Raw genomic sequence first — 15348 nt, 5'->3', positions numbered from 1 at the left:
ATCAATCATCAAATCCAGCATGCCCATATATAACATGACAAAAGGCAAAATAATGAACAAGAAAGCAAATGTAAGTCGTGTACCATATAATGCAAAAAAAAAAAAAAAAACAAAAAACTCCAAAGCCATGGACGCCCAATAAGATTGGATGTATACGATTATCAAAACCACATGATTCCCACCACCAAGCCGATTACGATAGCCATGCAGCTACCACGGACTTGCTTGGGGTTTCGACCGCTCCCTGCATCCTGCGAGTCGCCGGAGAGGACTGCAGCTGCATTTGCGGACGGTATTGTTTTGGGTGCGACGGTAGGTTCGGACACGTTGTGTTGCAGTGGTAGCTTTAGTTGGTGAGTATCCGAAGGAGGTGAAACGGGCGGCTGTATTGAAGAATTAGGTAGATATGTTGAGTCTATAGCGTCATAGGAAGTAGAAAATGTCTTCACTGTATCGTGGACGGTGAGACAGGCCTGCTGCCATGCACCACTGAAACGATCGCAAAACTGTAGTTTAGGATTTGTATCGGTTTTGTTGATCATCAAGGTCGTATAATTATTGTCATATACCATCTGCTCAAAAGAGTCGTCACGCAATGAAGGTAACGGTAAGGAAGGAACGTCGGAAAGGTTCGATGGAGGATGCGACGACGCTGTCTCGACCGGAGGTACGCTCCGAGTAGAAAAAGACGGTAGCAACTGACGGCCATCCAACTGCTGGATGAAGGCTGTGAAAGCACGAATGCTTCGAGTAAGGGTCGAAGAATGTTTCCACGGATACACCGTGGGAGCATCGTTTGGCAAAACAGATGCAGTCTCAAACGAGCTCGGAACCGCAGCAGGACGCGAACGAGGCAGGGAATCACCACACAACCACGGCCAACACTGACCGCTTGTTGCCCGGACCCTCAAACGAGTATCAACAGAACCATCCTTGACGAATCGCGAAAAATCTGCACCAATTGCTACTGCCATCAGCAACTGCCATATCATAGACGCAACGTAAAGCAATACTCACGTCGGACCTCACTCCCAGTATACCACCCATTCTTCCAATTAGACCCCCAATCCCATGATAACGACGGCACCAAGCTAAGCAGCGAAAAGACAACAAGCGCCAAAAACGGAATTGCACCTGGCTTTTCCAGCCCCGACCGCATCATCCACGCGCCGGGCTATGACCCGGACTAGACTGCGTTCAATCAACAAAAACACGCACTCAACTGGTATAGGATCTGAATTCGGATTCGGGCTCAAGATCGGCTTCGGACAACTCGGGAAGGCGCAAGACGGACAATGACAACCTCATTGCCAGGATGTCGAGGGAAGTAAAAGATTATTATTATGAGTGACGGTAAACGAAGATATAGCGCTATGTCTACCGAACCGTAACGAGGTCAACGAGAGCTGCAAGCTGCAATCTGCAAGTAAGAATCCAGTCGCAGGGCAGGCGCAAAATGGGCGAATTTCACAGGGCGCCCAGCTCGTCTAAAAGTGGGTGTAGTTTTTTTTTTTTTTTCTGTCCCAGCAACCCGTTGACGATCAGCGCGAAACCGGATGAGCAGCCGCTGGTGGAGAGGAGAGGAACAACGAGGGAAAAGAGATCCAGATCCAGGTTGTGTAGTGTGTTATGTATGTATATATAAAATTGGGATGATCCCCGGGAAAGCGATTTTCTTGCGACGAACGTCGATGACGACGTCGAATGTCAGTTTTTGCCGGCGCAGAAAAAAATAGAGGGCAAATGACGTAAGGACCTCTGTCACCCCGCGACGGCCAAGAGAGTCTGCTATCGCGTTATATGCTGCATATAAAAAGGAGGGGGTCATGGAGGGGCAATGAGGCATACAGAATAATATTGGATGTCTATGAAAGGACGATAATAATAAACAAGACGCTGCACGTCGAATGTTGACTCGTGCGACGATCGCACGTTGCTTACCATACGGGTACTGTAAGTTACCGACAATAGATATCAAGATATGTATTTGTATAGCATCAGGCAGCAGATTATATAGAAAACAATGCAAAGATCATTAATCATTCATAGTATGACAAACACCTCATCTGCCCATGTTCCTGTACACTTCATGGTTCCTATACAGAGTAACCCCATAGTGCAACTCTTATCATATACGATTCGTCATCGTCGCTGGTGTCTCGGACTTGGGCGACACCATTGTCGTAGTTGTCGTAGCTGTGGTTGTCGTAGCCGTACCCCTCCTCGTTTGCGAAGTTTCACTCCCCTCGCTCCTGGATTTGTCCCCACGCGGGGTTCCGGTGCGGGTTGTGCTGCCTCCGCTGCTTGTTTTGCCGCCGCGCTTGACCATTCGTCCTAGCACTCTGACTATCTCGGCGGCATCTTCGAAGCTCTCATCATCCATGCCTTCTCGGGCATTGTATACATCGGCAATGGCCTGCTTCGCTAGTCGTCGACAGGCGGTGGGGTCATGCAGACAGTCGTATATGTAGGCGGCGTATTCGAGCTTGACGGACAGTCGCAGGGGATGGGATCCCGGTAGCATTCGTTCCGCTAACGTGGCGGCATGATTGAAACAGGCCGTAGCCGTTGTAGTAAAATCCTGCAATGGAAGAAGAAACGATGCTGCCGGTTTGGGTGGTTGAACGGGTGCAAGACCCGGAGGATGTTGTGCGACTCTCCCTGCCGATAGATGTTCCCAGCGGGATGCCAGCTCTACCGGTACGGGCAGTATTTCTGGTTTCGATTTGAAAGAGAGTCTTGTCCCTGGCTCCTGAGACAATATCCCGAGTCCTGTGCCATTTATCGTAGCACCATTGGCCGGGAGACCGATGATACCGGGGGAGTGAACAGCCGGCTGGTTGTGGAACAGAACAAATATATGATAAAACGAAGCTCGAAGTTTATGCGCCAGGACCTTCAATTCCACGTACGCTTCGACCATTGGAAGAACAAACTCTTCCAGAATCAAAAGACCTTCGCGCGAAAGCCATATGATGTGGTGGTACATATGAAGGGATCTCGTTTCCCGAGTCGGATCTAAACGTCGCAGCCGCCGTGCACGAAGAAGCTTCTTAGAAAGCATCACCGACAAACCCAAGACCTTGTACAGCATCGCGGACAGAAACGGATCTTCCAGCCCTGTGGAAGCCGCAAAGGCACCAAGGGCCTTCTGGTCAACTTCATGCGACGCCATCCACACGTCCAACGATTCACAGTCGTCGGAGCCCAAGGAAAGGCTATCCTCGTCAATGTTAGCCATGGTTGCGGTTACACTGGTCAATGGGAACGAATTGGGTGTCAATCTCGGACAATAAAAAAGAAAACAGTGTAACAGGAACACCCGCTATAAGAAGACAGAACTCAAGGATGCTTTGTTTGCACCGGATAGATCGACAGTGATAAATAAAGGAAAAGTGAAATGGAAGCATAATATGATCATCTTACCTTACTTTCGCGCGCGCAAACGCTCAATACAGAATGTAGTTCCCCAGATGCGCTTAAACGCTGTGGCTTTCCATGCTCATGCCAAGCGCCAGCTTCGGGAACTTTCTCAGCCAGTCGATACCCAAAGTCAGCGCCAAAATAGACTCTGACTTTGGCCCAAAGGAACGGCTCGTTCCCGTCGCGCCCTTTTTCTTCTGTGTCTGGTCTTGTTGCGTTTGTATTCCTTTTTCGCTTGTCGCGCGGGAAGGGTTGAGATAAGCAGATTATGCGCCGAGTACCAATTCAGACCGCTCGGAAGTCGCGCAAGTAAAAATTGATAAGTCACAGGTCCGACGATTACAATCCTCGGAGGCGAACTTGTTGTACAAAGTGGACCAAGACAAAGAGGCTTGCAGAGGGGGGAGAAGATAAAAGAAATATGAGATGCTGATTTCACCCCGCAGAAATAGACGAGGAATCCCCGTTTATTGTGCACCGGTGATCTGGAGCAATCGCGCGTTTTTGTAGGGCTCCTGACTCAATTATGGATTGATGTATCGTCGCGAATGACTGAGAAGAAAAAAAGAAGTTTCCCTCACTCGCACACAGCAAAAGGCGTGAGCAACAGCACTAGCAATGCAAGGTACGGAAAAAGATGCAATTGGCGATTGTAAAAAGAAGCTCGTGGCCAGAAAGCAGACAGTCTCGAGACATTGTGTGTTTGCAATAGTCGTCTGCTGTTTCTGTCTTTTTTTTTTTTTTTTTTTTTTTTTTTTTCTTGTCTGGAATTGCCAACACACCGCTGACAATTGTGAGTATGAGCAACGGACAGAAGCTGCCCTGTGTTCGTCTCAATAACCGGAGTCAGCCCAATTGCAGGCGGGGGGGGAGTGCTCCGTGCCAAACGGGTACTAAATAATAATGACCCCCAATTGATAGCAAAAGAAACGAGAGGGCCTTCGGTAATAACGAGCGGCGCCACTAAGGCATTAATCACTGACGTTCCGAACCACCGGCCATTGAAATGGGCAGCGAGAAATGATGCAAGGAATAATCAAGCCATCTGCACGGCTTCTTTCCTGATACGATACTCGTGGCCGAAGCCTCGGTGGATATTAAGCAGTCAATAGAACATCCTGCACTCCATGCATACACGGTGCTAATTAAAGCAGCTCTGTACTCCATAATCCAGGTGAATTGACTTTTCCCATCCGCTCGTTATCCGAGACACCGTCAATGGGAATATTGTACTATCTCGGTTCCAATCCAGACTGAGATGAGGCGGGGGCTCTTTATTCCGCTAATCAATGCAGCGAATGCTTCCAGGGAGGGGGGCGGCACAGCTTCGATACGTGTCAAAACCCAAGCAGTTCGACTCCTGCTCCTTCCCTGCAGCTTTACATCCGGCCGGAACAATGCGGTATCTGTAGATGCACCAATGTGGAGCGCCCAGCCACTCGGTCGCGGGATGTACTCCGGATACAACTCATATAGGCTCCGTACCCCCCGTACTCCGTGGTCATGATGCAGTCAGCGTATCTACCGCGCTTCATCATGCCATTGAGCCTGATTCAGACCGTTTCTCTCTGCTTCTTTCTGTGTATGGAGTTATCCTCGACTAAGCGGGCGGGCGGGTGGACGTTCGACGGGACCCGCGCGGTTCGTAGCGCGCATCCTGACTCGAGCGCACTGACAGTTGGCAGAGGTTTTGCCAGCGTGGCGGGATACATTGTGGGAGAACGTAATCGTGATCACTGACTGTAACTACTCCGTAGAACAAAGCAAAGAAGTATTTCTTGCTATTCCAAATAGAAAAATGGCCCGTTTCTAGAAATTGACATGCCGACGATGATGCAAGACGAGGAAAAGTTCGGCAGTATCTCACCGCCGTGTTGACCTCCTACGCCGCATCCGAATCAGGTAACTCTCGGCCTTGACTCGCGATGCTGTGAAGTTATGATGCGAAATCCATATGCAAATTAAAAAAGAACTCCATATACAACAAAAGATAATGTCTGAAATTCTAGCAAACGTAAATCATGATTCTGTCTCTTCAAGATCATTGATGTCCAGGTACCCGACGAACGCCCGATCAAAAAAGGTCTTCCATGTCCTGTTCTTATTCTTCTTCTTTTTCCCCTTCTTCTTTTTCCCCTTCTTCTTTTTCTTCTTCTTCTGGCTATCATAACCGTCGTCGTTCGTGTCATCAGGTGATTCCAGGGTATTCGGAATGTTGTTCGCAATCCGACTGGCTAGATCGAAGTAGCTGCGGACTGTAAGATCCTTCATTTTGTAGATATGGTCGTTACGAGTATCGTACTCGACCTCAAAGCCAAATACATCATCAACGCTGGTAGCATTGACGTTATTCCCGGTTCCGTCTTGGTGCGTCGATTCGTGCAAAGCCACTTCCTCGTTGATCCTCGTTAGGTTGGCGTAGTACTGCGTATATCCGAGCCAGGACAACTGCTGGTTCGAGTAGCCAGGGCCCGGAAGAGCAGAAGACGGTGGGGGTTCTGGTACTTTGAATTTTGGCTTCTTCTTGTTTTTCTTGTCATTGTTCATCATCGGAGAGTCTTCGGATTCCAAAACGGACGGTGTGTCATCGTCGTTGGGATATGAGATCTGTGTGTTTTCTTGAATATCAGACCAAGTTGGCATATCTTCCAAGCCAGTAATGTTGTACTCAATCACCCGGAGCGTAGGAAAGTATTCTGGCACCAAACTGGGCGACACCAAAGAGACACTATATCTTTCGGCCAGAGGGCCACCGATCTTTCTCAGGAACTTCTTCTTCTTTCTCTTCTTGGATATGTCCGTCCAAGGCGCATTGCCATCAGTCTCCGCAAAGTCTTCATCCAAGCATTCCTCAATTGAAAGACCAGATGGCGGGGATGGCATATCGGACCATTGGCCCCGAAGGGCCTCGAGATAGTCTTCCATGGATTGGACAGAGAAATCATTAGATCCCGTGTTGTCACCTTCCAAATCGACGATGTCGATATCGTGGCTGTCCTGGAACATAAAGTGGTCGATATTCATATGTCCATAGACGCTCCCAACGATGACATCTCGATATTGATGCAACCACAGGGTGTATTTCTGCCAGCACGTTTCATCCCATCCTTGTTTCGGGCCTGCCCGGGCCGGAGGTACATGTCCAATCAGGATGGCCTTCATATTGCGCTGGCGAAGCAGTTTCAGTTGAACTCTGAGCCACTCCATATGCTCGTATCCCGGCTCATCCTTGTCGTCGCATCCATCCACGGCGGAGTTGGAGCTGTAGAAGTACATGGTGTTGAGACTGATGGCTGATAATTTGCCAGGAATCACTTCGCTCGTGAACCAGCCACCCTCCACAAAACTATGGCGCTCAGCCTCCGGGATAAATTTGCCCCAAACATCCACAAAAGTCTTCGTCCAGCGGTTCGGTCCCTCTTTCATGGTGTTATGCGGCATGATATCGTTGTTGCCAAATGTCGGAACGACGGGGATGGAGTCCTGGAAAACATCGATGAATTGCTGGGACAAGATTTCATTCAGGTGGATGATTTCTTCCATTTTCCGCGGCATCTTTTCATCCCTGTCGTGGCGGGCGGAGTCGCCGGTCCAGAGCACGAAGTCGATATTCCCCTTTAAATTTCGCTCGATCCATCGGAAAGTCGCATTCATCAGGGTGATCGGGGCATCGCAATCGGTTCCGTCCGCTCCAAAGTATCCAGCAGATCCATGGCCTCGATGGCAATTATTGTCGGCCGACGCTCCTTGTTTATAGTGCGAATCAGGATGAGGATCTGGCGCGGGAAAAGGAAAGATGTCAGAAAACCATTACCAGTTCACGCGCGAAACAATTCATTCGCAACATACCAGTGATATGCAGGAATCGCCCAGTCAGCCTCTGCGCCCCTCCAGCGCTATGCGCCGTGGAGGAAGAGACCCCATTACCCAATGGCTGCTGCTGCTGCTGCTGCTGCTCGTGGCCTGCAAGGGGAATGGCAAAGGCATTGGCGAAAAAGAAACCTGAGAACAGCAGAGTTGGAATCATGGGTGCTGTTGGCCGGTCGTACAGACAATCATCAATCCCGCGAACATACGGGAGATGCGTCTATCTCGTTAGCATACAAATAAAAACAACAATAATATCCCTGTAGTTGACAAACATCGCAAAGAAAACCCTGTAACTTACCGACCCTGGTCAGCGACGTCACTGGCACGTTGTGTGGACTCCGATTTGATCAAATTTCGCCCAATCAGGGGCAGCTCCAGGGTAAAACCAACGAACTAGAAAATGTAGTTTATCGCGACTGTACGTTGAATCTCAAGGAAAACTTGAAGCCTTTTATTCTCCTCTTCTCTTGTATGCTCGTGACCAAAGTCCCATCTTGGCCGCAGCAACCCCAGATCGACGCGATTCACAAGAGGCGTTGTTGCGGACAGTGAGAGCGCGTTGTGCGCGCACGTGGGCGGCAGGATAGGGTCTGGTTAGCTGGACCGTTAAGGACCTTGTGCTGGTCTGTGGCATACAATACATATTGCGCATGTCTGTTCGAGGAGTCTAGTAATCACGAGGTAAGGAGAATTATATTAGGGATGGAGAGAGTTGTGGTCAAGTTTAAGATAACATAGCCTCGTACGGAGTAGCATACCAGGGTGTCTGGATAACATTTATTGTACGGAGTACTGATCTGATAATCATCTGTCACGGGATGCGGGGTCAGCGTTTCAGCATAACGAGTAAACAACTGTATATTTATTGAAGAATGAATACTCTCATTTGACAAGTCGTTCATCCGAAATAACCACAATGTCTGAATTCCCCTCAATCAAGCCTGCCTTTACGGTCCAGGTAGGTCCTCCAACGTATAGATTCAAAAGATAGCCCCTAATCATGCTATGCAAGTCACTATTGATGCACCGTTACCGGCTGGTACGTGGTCGAATAAACAGCCACTAGAAGTACTATAGACGAATCCACTGAGGCATATACCTGCAGGCAGTGCATCGCGAACCAACAACTTGATGGTTGTGGTCAGCCTTCCTTCTCCTGCGGCATATTTACGCATCATAACAATAATCGTCTAATCTGGATGCTAACAGCCCATGTCGGGTGGCATATTGAAGAGTGACCTGACATTTGAGCCCGCTATTGATGCAGAATTCGTTGGCGTTGGCAATGATTATATCCACGCCGATCCGGATGGCCAGCATCCGCGTTTGAATGCCCATGGTGTTGTCAAGTAAGTGCTCGTTGCAGACAGTTATTAAACCGGGCGCTAACTGGCTGTCTAGAACCAATGATGGAGCCGTAAGTACCGAATTGTTGCCCGGATAAGAGACAGAACTTAGCAAAGCGACTCCCCAGCTCCTCTATGTCAACTATACCGGTGTGGTTGCCATGGGACCACTAGAGTAGGCCGTGTTCGGCGGTACTGCTTCTGATGGCGCAACGCCTTTTGGGAACTCTTGTAGGTCTGATATGCACGAATAGCGATACAGGATGCTAATCTCAGTGGCAGTCACCCATTTCACTTTCGAGGTAAATCCAACTCGATGGAGGCAAGTTGGTCTATTGCAGACTGTATAATACTATATACCGGCAACGCACGCTACAAGGAAATTGAAAACCGCGTCTTCGTTGGTCAGGGACGGTTCAGGACCGAAAAGGACAAGCCGATTGTTGTCGAGTACAAGGTTGGCCAGGTGGTCAGCAGCTGATTGCCTTTATCCTTATATACCTGTCGATTATATCAATATAAGCCATTTCTTTATAAGTACATATTGTGTTTAAATGTGTAGCATGTCATCCCAACAACGGCCTCCCCTCCTCATATTCCCGATCCTCATTTAATCCCTCATCACCACTACCACTAAGCCTCCGACCACGACGACTCATCATCCCCAAAACCCCCAGGAACTTCCCCCTCAATCCTCCGCTGCCTCTACTACCTTCTGACCTTCCTTCCCTCTCCCGCCACCATCCGACAACCTTCTTCCCGCCCCAAACAGCCCCATAAGCCAACCCGATGCCCACAAGCGTCGACAAAACAGCCACAACCGCGGTCAAGAACGTAATGCTACTGACATTACATCCGAGCCCCGTGGTCCTTATCTCCCAGCGCTCTTTGTATCCGAGCGGACAGATATTTTCGGAGCTTATAGGGGAGAGGATTGGGAAGTGGCTTGGGTTGGGGGCGCAAGTTTGCGACTGGCTTTTGTTAGTTTATATATTCTGGTGAACAGTGCACATAAAATGGAAAGAAGACAAGCGTACTATAGGACACCAGCTACATTGTTGATCACCCTTTAGACAATGTTGGCATGATTGTCTTCTCCAGCAGAGGTGGAAGAGCGGATCACGAATAGATATAGAATCGGTGTGGTTTGAATGCGAATCAGAGTCGAGACTGAAACTAGGGGGACGGGACATCGCATGAAATGTTGCTGGACGATATTGATAGAAGTCAATTCAATGTATTGTATTTCTTTCCGGTAGATTGTTCTTATGGTTGCGTTGTCGGTATGCGACGGTAGTTGCGAGTCCGAGGGATATCCTACGGAGATGAGATGATAATGCGGGGACGTACGAAGTAACACACTACCATTACCCATGTGATTCTAAATAGATCGTGAAAACGTGGATAATGCGATTGCTTTTGCGAATAAGAAATATTGCCATGGCGACATCCTCATCTAATACCTTGGGGTCTGTGTACATAAAGTCATATATTAAACATCTTCCCGAGCAACAGAAAATCGTATAGTACCATGCCAGCACGTAGCATATCATTCCGATGCAGGCAGTGCTCGAAAGTATTTCTCTTCGAAAATAGTAGACTTATAATCGCTCTACTCCGGTAATACACCAATTCTCGCTCCGAACATCGAACGTAGAAATTAAACAACCCGCTTGACCTGCAAAAGAAAACAGAGTGATCAGTACAAGTCCAGAAAATGATGGCGTATCCTTGACTAACCTCGAAGAATCTCTTCAACCACCACACCTGGAAGACACCCTCTCCGATAAGCACGGCAAGCTGGAAGATACTCCACCACTTCACTCGCGCGTTGGTGCTCTCCGCTGTGTTCCGGTGTACCCGCTCTCTAACCACAATGTACGATTGTTCATCCTTAACCTGAGCCAAAGCCTCCGAGAGTCGACGGACTATTGGAAGAACAAGAAATGTTAGTGCCGATTCCCACAGATTGCGGAGCGAAGGGGGGATTCTCCGCCATACCTTCAGTGTCCAAAGGATCCTGCGCTTCCGATTCGGGGACGTAGACAATTCCGTGTACATTGAAAGAGACCTCCTTGGAGTTGGATGTCCAACCCTCGTTGCTGAAGCAGTAGAGGTATTTGCCGTCGACGTGGGAAGTGAAACTGTAGTCGTCGGAGGAAACGGCCTGCTTGAAGTATTGACGGTTCCTTAACGGGTCCTCGACCTGAAATAAAGAGAAAACATCCTCGTCAGTATCTACCTCAACCCAAGTCTTGACAACGTCCAAAACAAACAACGGTGCGGGCATCGGAAAGGGGAACCGGTTATACCCAGAAATCAATCTCAAGGTTCCCACTGCCTCCAAACTCCCTGTCACCGACCTGGAAGGTGACAGTCATCCGGTCATCCTTATGCAATGGTTCGTGGAAGCATTCCCTCGAGTGTGCCCGGAGTTGAATGTTGTGTGCTGTCACGGCGGTGATCCAGGTCAGCGCGGTGATGAGCAAGGTCGCTGGGGAGAGCCGCATGGCGGATGGATATTTTCTTGCGTTGCGATTTCAATCGACTCCGGAGGTTATAGGTGCGTAGGATTCGTCGAAGCGAGGAAATGGGGTGAGTCGTAGTGCTGAGTGCGGACTGGCAGTTGAATCTCCGATCCGACGCGCAAGGTGTTCACTGAATTCACTGGGCGAAATTTAGACGCTCGGACCAACTCTAAACAACGGCATCTACGAGTAACTACGGGTACTTCACTACTATGGCCATTAATACTCATTACTTTTGAAATGGCTTTGTTACTCGAAAAATATTTTGAGAATTATATGATCTGAAATATAGGCAATCGCCAGATCTAATGCAATTGATCGATGTAGAATTATGCAGCGAACAATGGTGTCTTGAAAATGAGATAAATTTATATCAGTGCAGGTTAACTCATCATTGAATGCTGTATTGTACATAAGTCCCAGTCCCAATCCCTTCTGCGGACAACGTGGAAACCCGTGACTACTACTGTGTAGGGAAGCCACAGAACTTCCTCGACGCCAGCTGACACCACCACTGACACCACCACTGACCAACAACCTTCACTTCGAAGCACACTCATTTACCTTCATCCATTTTTATTCGTCCCTTGTCAGATAACACCCTACTTTGTTTTTCTTGATGATCTTTCAAATCTTGTGAGATTAGAATACTCGCCATGCCCGTTTTCTTTGTGGACGGAAAGCAGTACAGAGTCCCCTTCAAGACCCTGTTCAAAGGCAACAAAACCATCTGCGACCAGATAATAGCCGATCAGGTAACCTGACTCATGTTTTTCTGATTGATCAGTGGCCTAACAAATGCACTATAGCGCGCAAGTACTGTTCTACCAGAGGTCACCCTGGAACAAGCCACGGCCACCCGAGCTTCGAACGCAGCATCTACCAATGACCAGACAGGTGAGAATTCGCCATCTCATTGGTTCGAGAAGTACTTTATGTAACGGCTGCTAATGAGATCACAATAGATCAAGGTTATCGTCTATGGACAGCGAGGGAAGACCGACTGCTCCGAGAACTTGTCGCTTTCCGGGTGCCATGGAGCCGCATATCCATCTCATTGGGGAACAGACCTATAGAGGAAGTTAAGAAACGTTGGGACTATCTTCGCAGTGGAAGGGTCCAGAGTCCCGAAGTTGGGGTCGATGGCGTGTTCTCGACCGACGGGATTGCCTTTGGCAACCCGCATTTGAAGAAATTCGCTCGAACCACCCAGCCTGAACCCAAACCAGAGCGTCACGTTTCATTTGCCGACCCACTTGTCACAGCAGGAGATGTAAGTTGAGTGTTTCTCCGGTGTTTTGGCTTCTCTTGTCCCAGACAGAAGGAGACTGACAGGTCTTTTACTGACAGACTGATGACGAAGAAGAGGAAGAAGAAGAAGAAAACGGCGCCTCCCATCCACCGACGACCAAGAAAGTGTATTATGTCGACGAGGAATTCTCACTGGAGGACGTGGTCATGTTGCACAACATCGCGGCTAAATGGGAACGAGACCGATGGCTGGCCATCAGCACCCGATTCAACGACATAACCCAGCGGAAAATCACACCCGAACAAGCCAAATCGGTGGTCAACAATTGAGCATTCTGGAGTCGCACCCTTTTCCCCAAGAAACCCCCGAGAAAGAAATTGTCAGCATTGTGGATATCTTTTGCGCACTCGTTCAGTATCGTAACCCCGGTTCGTGCACCTTGTCACAAAGTTTTGTTCGATTCAATGCGATGAATCGGGTGGCAAAAGAAAGGGAGCGCCGAGTCCGCCGACGAGGGACTTTTCACTTTTTGTTCACCCACAGTTAGCATCCAGGGTTCGGACGAGCGCGTACTTGTTGCCGGAGTTTGTGACATCACAACTTGCAATACCCTGAGTATCCATACGCTGTACTTTGGTCAATATGAGCAGAGGAGAAATCATCCCCTTTGCCATCAGACCTGGAAGTGCTCCTGCATAAAGGGGGATATGAGTTTTCTAAAAAAGATTTAATTTTTTAGTAGTGTTAGTCTATTAATAAAATGAGAGCAGCCACAAGGATTATTATCATGGATCTATTAGATAGCAAATAGGATAGTAGCATTAGCCACATTAAGACCCTAATACTCCATAGTTATTGTATGCCAGAGTCCAGACCGGGGGATGAGGATGGGCGCTGCAAGTCTCATATGGGGCTACACATCTGGACCCTGCAGCATCCCGTACGGTGGGATTCGGCTCCAAGAATAGCCGATCGCCGGGTGCATTTTCCCTATTTGGGAGGATCCAGGAACCGGGTGAGGGCTCCGAACGGAAGTTCTGGACTGCTGTAAGGCGGCGGATCTCAGGAGGCGACTTCATCATCTCGGCTTGTCTGTTCCACAATTGCTCTCCTCGGGTCAATCTTTTTGATTTATTAAAAAGTTCTGGAACTCTCACTTTTGTCGTTCCCTTTTTCGTCCATTTTATTTATACCTGTGTGTGGCGCCTCTTTAGTTACTCTTCTTCCTTACATACCAGTCCGCTCACTCATTTTTCCTCCCCTCCGCCCTCTACCTCGTTATCTTATCAAAACATAATGCGTGTTTCTGGTCTCCTTCCCGTCTTGCTGGCGGCTTTGCCGGCTGCCGCTACTAGCAATGATGGCCGTGGTATGCTGGGTCTGGCGCTGGGTAACCAGAATGCCGATGGAAGCTGCAAGGTGACCTCCGACTACAAGGCCGATTTTGATGCTATCAAGAGTGTGACGACGCTTGTCCGCACATACTCCGCTAGCAACTGTGACACCGCCAAGAACATCATTCCTGCTGCGAAGGAGAAGGGATTCAAGGTTGTGTTGGGTGTCTGGTATGCCTTTCGTCCGATTATCTATTTGCAGTGCGGTTAGACTAATGCGTTCTCTCGTGATTCAGGCCCGACTATGACCAGTCGTTCAACGAAGACTTCGACGCCCTCAAGTCGAGTGTGCACGGAAACGAGGATACCGTTCGTGCGATCACCGTTGGCTCCGAGGTTCTCTACCGGGGTGGTTTGACTGCCGAACAACTCTTGAAACGCATCCAGCAGGTCCAGAAGGAGTTCCCCGACCTGAGCGTTGGATTCGTCGAAAGCTGGAACAAGCTCAATGACGGCACTGCTGACCCCATTCTCCAGGGTGGCGTGAACTATGTGTAAGGCGACGGATGAGAATGCGGAATTGACTGGACCTATCAGCTAACGTTTCGATGTTTGACAGTCTTGCCAACGGTTTTGCATACTGGCAGAACACGGCCATTGACAGCGCTCCCAAGACCTATTTCTCGGATATGTCGCAGGCCATGGAGCACGTTCAGCAGGCTGCTGGTGACAACGCGAAGAACATCCGCTTTGGTAATGGCGAAACTGGCTGGCCTACTGGTAAGGATACTCCATATCAATGGACTTTTAAAGCAATGAATTGGGTTAACTGACTGGCACCAGATGGCGGTTCGGACTACGGTGCTGCCAAGGCCGGCACTAAGAACGCCGAGCAGTACTGGAAGCAGGGTGTCTGCGGCATGCTCGCCTGGGGTGTGGATGTCTTCTACTTTGAGGCTTTCGACGAGTCGTGGAAGCCCTTGAGCAAGGGTGACAACGGCCAGATGATGGACGAGACTCACTGGGGTCTGTTCACTGCGGACCGCAAGCTCAAGTTTGACATCTCGTGCCCGAAGAACTAAACCCCGCATCGGCGTTTGATGGCTACTGAAAAAAAAAAAGTTGTCTGACAATGTTCGCTTCTTTGTATCATATGGGATTGGATAGAAATCAAAAGTAATTTCGTCCATCTGGATAATTATCACCGAGTTGTAGGCTTAGATAAGCGAATGGCGTATGGTACGGTAATAACCAACGCACCCATGGTTCAGCTTATATTTACCCCTGAACAGCGACACGGACCGGGCAGCAGCGCGCGCTCCCAAGGATAGTAGTATTGTTTACTCGCGGACTGTATATTATCTGGGGTCGAGTCCAATTGTCGTTAATTGATTATATGCAGGCATTGGATAGAGGTACTATCTTAATTCGTAGTTATATACTTGTAGAATATGGAGATGGCGGTCTGTACAAGTATCGTACTTGTATACAGTAAATTACCTTTTACCCCCTAAGTTATTGACCTCGGACTCAACTCTCTTCACGTTGTCCTTAGACTTCGGAGAATCTCAATCTCAACTCAACTCTTTCTCTTT

The 15348-nt window shown here is 48.8% G+C and overlaps 9 protein-coding genes across 9 annotated transcripts; 3 read left to right on the top strand and 6 right to left on the bottom strand.

The window, feature by feature from the left end:
• Positions 1-93: 93 nt before the first annotated feature.
• ASPGLDRAFT_58747 (uncharacterized protein) lies at positions 94-1518 on the bottom strand. Its single transcript, XM_022548340.1, has 2 exons — positions 1018-1518; positions 94-964 (listed from the first exon to the last, which is right to left on the bottom strand). Exons 1-2 carry the CDS (start codon positions 1160-1162, stop codon positions 162-164), a joined length of 948 nt encoding a protein of 315 aa, XP_022400386.1. The 5' UTR covers positions 1163-1518; the 3' UTR covers positions 94-161.
• A 481-nt stretch (positions 1519-1999) lies between these two features.
• On the bottom strand, positions 2000-3465 carry erg27. Its single transcript, XM_022550196.1, has one exon. It carries the CDS (start codon positions 3239-3241, stop codon positions 2129-2131), a length of 1113 nt encoding a protein of 370 aa, XP_022400385.1. The 5' UTR covers positions 3242-3465; the 3' UTR covers positions 2000-2128.
• Positions 3466-4287: 822 nt separating this feature from the next.
• Positions 4288-5087, bottom strand: ASPGLDRAFT_48252 (uncharacterized protein). The gene has a single exon (XM_022546858.1). The coding sequence runs from the start codon at positions 4588-4590 to the stop codon at positions 4399-4401; it is 192 nt and encodes a 63-aa protein (XP_022400384.1). The 5' UTR covers positions 4591-5087; the 3' UTR covers positions 4288-4398.
• A 355-nt stretch (positions 5088-5442) lies between these two features.
• ASPGLDRAFT_127844 (endopolyphosphatase) lies at positions 5443-7450 on the bottom strand (the record flags this gene model as incomplete). Its single annotated transcript, XM_022540745.1, has 2 exons — positions 5443-7199; positions 7273-7450. 2 exons carry the CDS (start codon positions 7448-7450, stop codon positions 5443-5445), a joined length of 1935 nt encoding a protein of 644 aa, XP_022400383.1.
• Positions 7451-8209: 759 nt separating this feature from the next.
• Positions 8210-9120, top strand: ASPGLDRAFT_58744 (DUF3237 domain-containing protein; the record flags this gene model as incomplete). The annotated part of the gene is made up of 5 exons (XM_022548339.1): positions 8210-8251; positions 8503-8642; positions 8695-8710; positions 8768-8814; positions 8922-9120. The coding sequence occupies 5 exons, from the start codon at positions 8210-8212 to the stop codon at positions 9118-9120; spliced, it is 444 nt and encodes a 147-aa protein (XP_022400382.1).
• A 42-nt stretch (positions 9121-9162) lies between these two features.
• Positions 9163-10065, bottom strand: ASPGLDRAFT_434134 (uncharacterized protein). Its single transcript, XM_022545805.1, has 2 exons — positions 9677-10065; positions 9163-9610 (listed from the first exon to the last, which is right to left on the bottom strand). Exons 1-2 carry the CDS (start codon positions 9830-9832, stop codon positions 9206-9208), a joined length of 561 nt encoding a protein of 186 aa, XP_022400381.1. The 5' UTR covers positions 9833-10065; the 3' UTR covers positions 9163-9205.
• A 234-nt stretch (positions 10066-10299) lies between these two features.
• ASPGLDRAFT_67250 (emp24/gp25L/p24 family protein) lies at positions 10300-11149 on the bottom strand (the record flags this gene model as incomplete). Its single annotated transcript, XM_022549108.1, has 4 exons — positions 10300-10317; positions 10380-10567; positions 10641-10845; positions 10952-11149. 4 exons carry the CDS (start codon positions 11147-11149, stop codon positions 10300-10302), a joined length of 609 nt encoding a protein of 202 aa, XP_022400380.1.
• A 407-nt stretch (positions 11150-11556) lies between these two features.
• Positions 11557-13246, top strand: ASPGLDRAFT_48247 (SANT/Myb-like DNA-binding domain-containing protein). The gene is made up of 4 exons (XM_022546857.1): positions 11557-11922; positions 11977-12064; positions 12133-12440; positions 12518-13246. Exons 1-4 carry the CDS (start codon positions 11824-11826, stop codon positions 12746-12748), a joined length of 726 nt encoding a protein of 241 aa, XP_022400379.1. The 5' UTR covers positions 11557-11823; the 3' UTR covers positions 12749-13246.
• A 226-nt stretch (positions 13247-13472) lies between these two features.
• On the top strand, positions 13473-14947 carry bgt1 (1,3-beta-glucanosyltransferase Bgt1). Its single transcript, XM_022546856.1, has 4 exons — positions 13473-13984; positions 14050-14307; positions 14373-14533; positions 14597-14947. Exons 1-4 carry the CDS (start codon positions 13716-13718, stop codon positions 14833-14835), a joined length of 927 nt encoding a protein of 308 aa, XP_022400378.1. The 5' UTR covers positions 13473-13715; the 3' UTR covers positions 14836-14947.
• Positions 14948-15348: the final 401 nt, after the last annotated feature.

The sequence above is a fragment of the Aspergillus glaucus genome, assembly GCF_001890805.1.
Source record: "Aspergillus glaucus CBS 516.65 unplaced genomic scaffold ASPGLscaffold_12, whole genome shotgun sequence".
Classification (NCBI taxonomy): Eukaryota; Fungi; Ascomycota; class Eurotiomycetes; order Eurotiales; family Aspergillaceae; genus Aspergillus; species Aspergillus glaucus.
The sequence above is the reverse complement of the archived record's forward strand: the minus strand, read 5'-3'. Positions and strand labels throughout refer to the sequence as shown.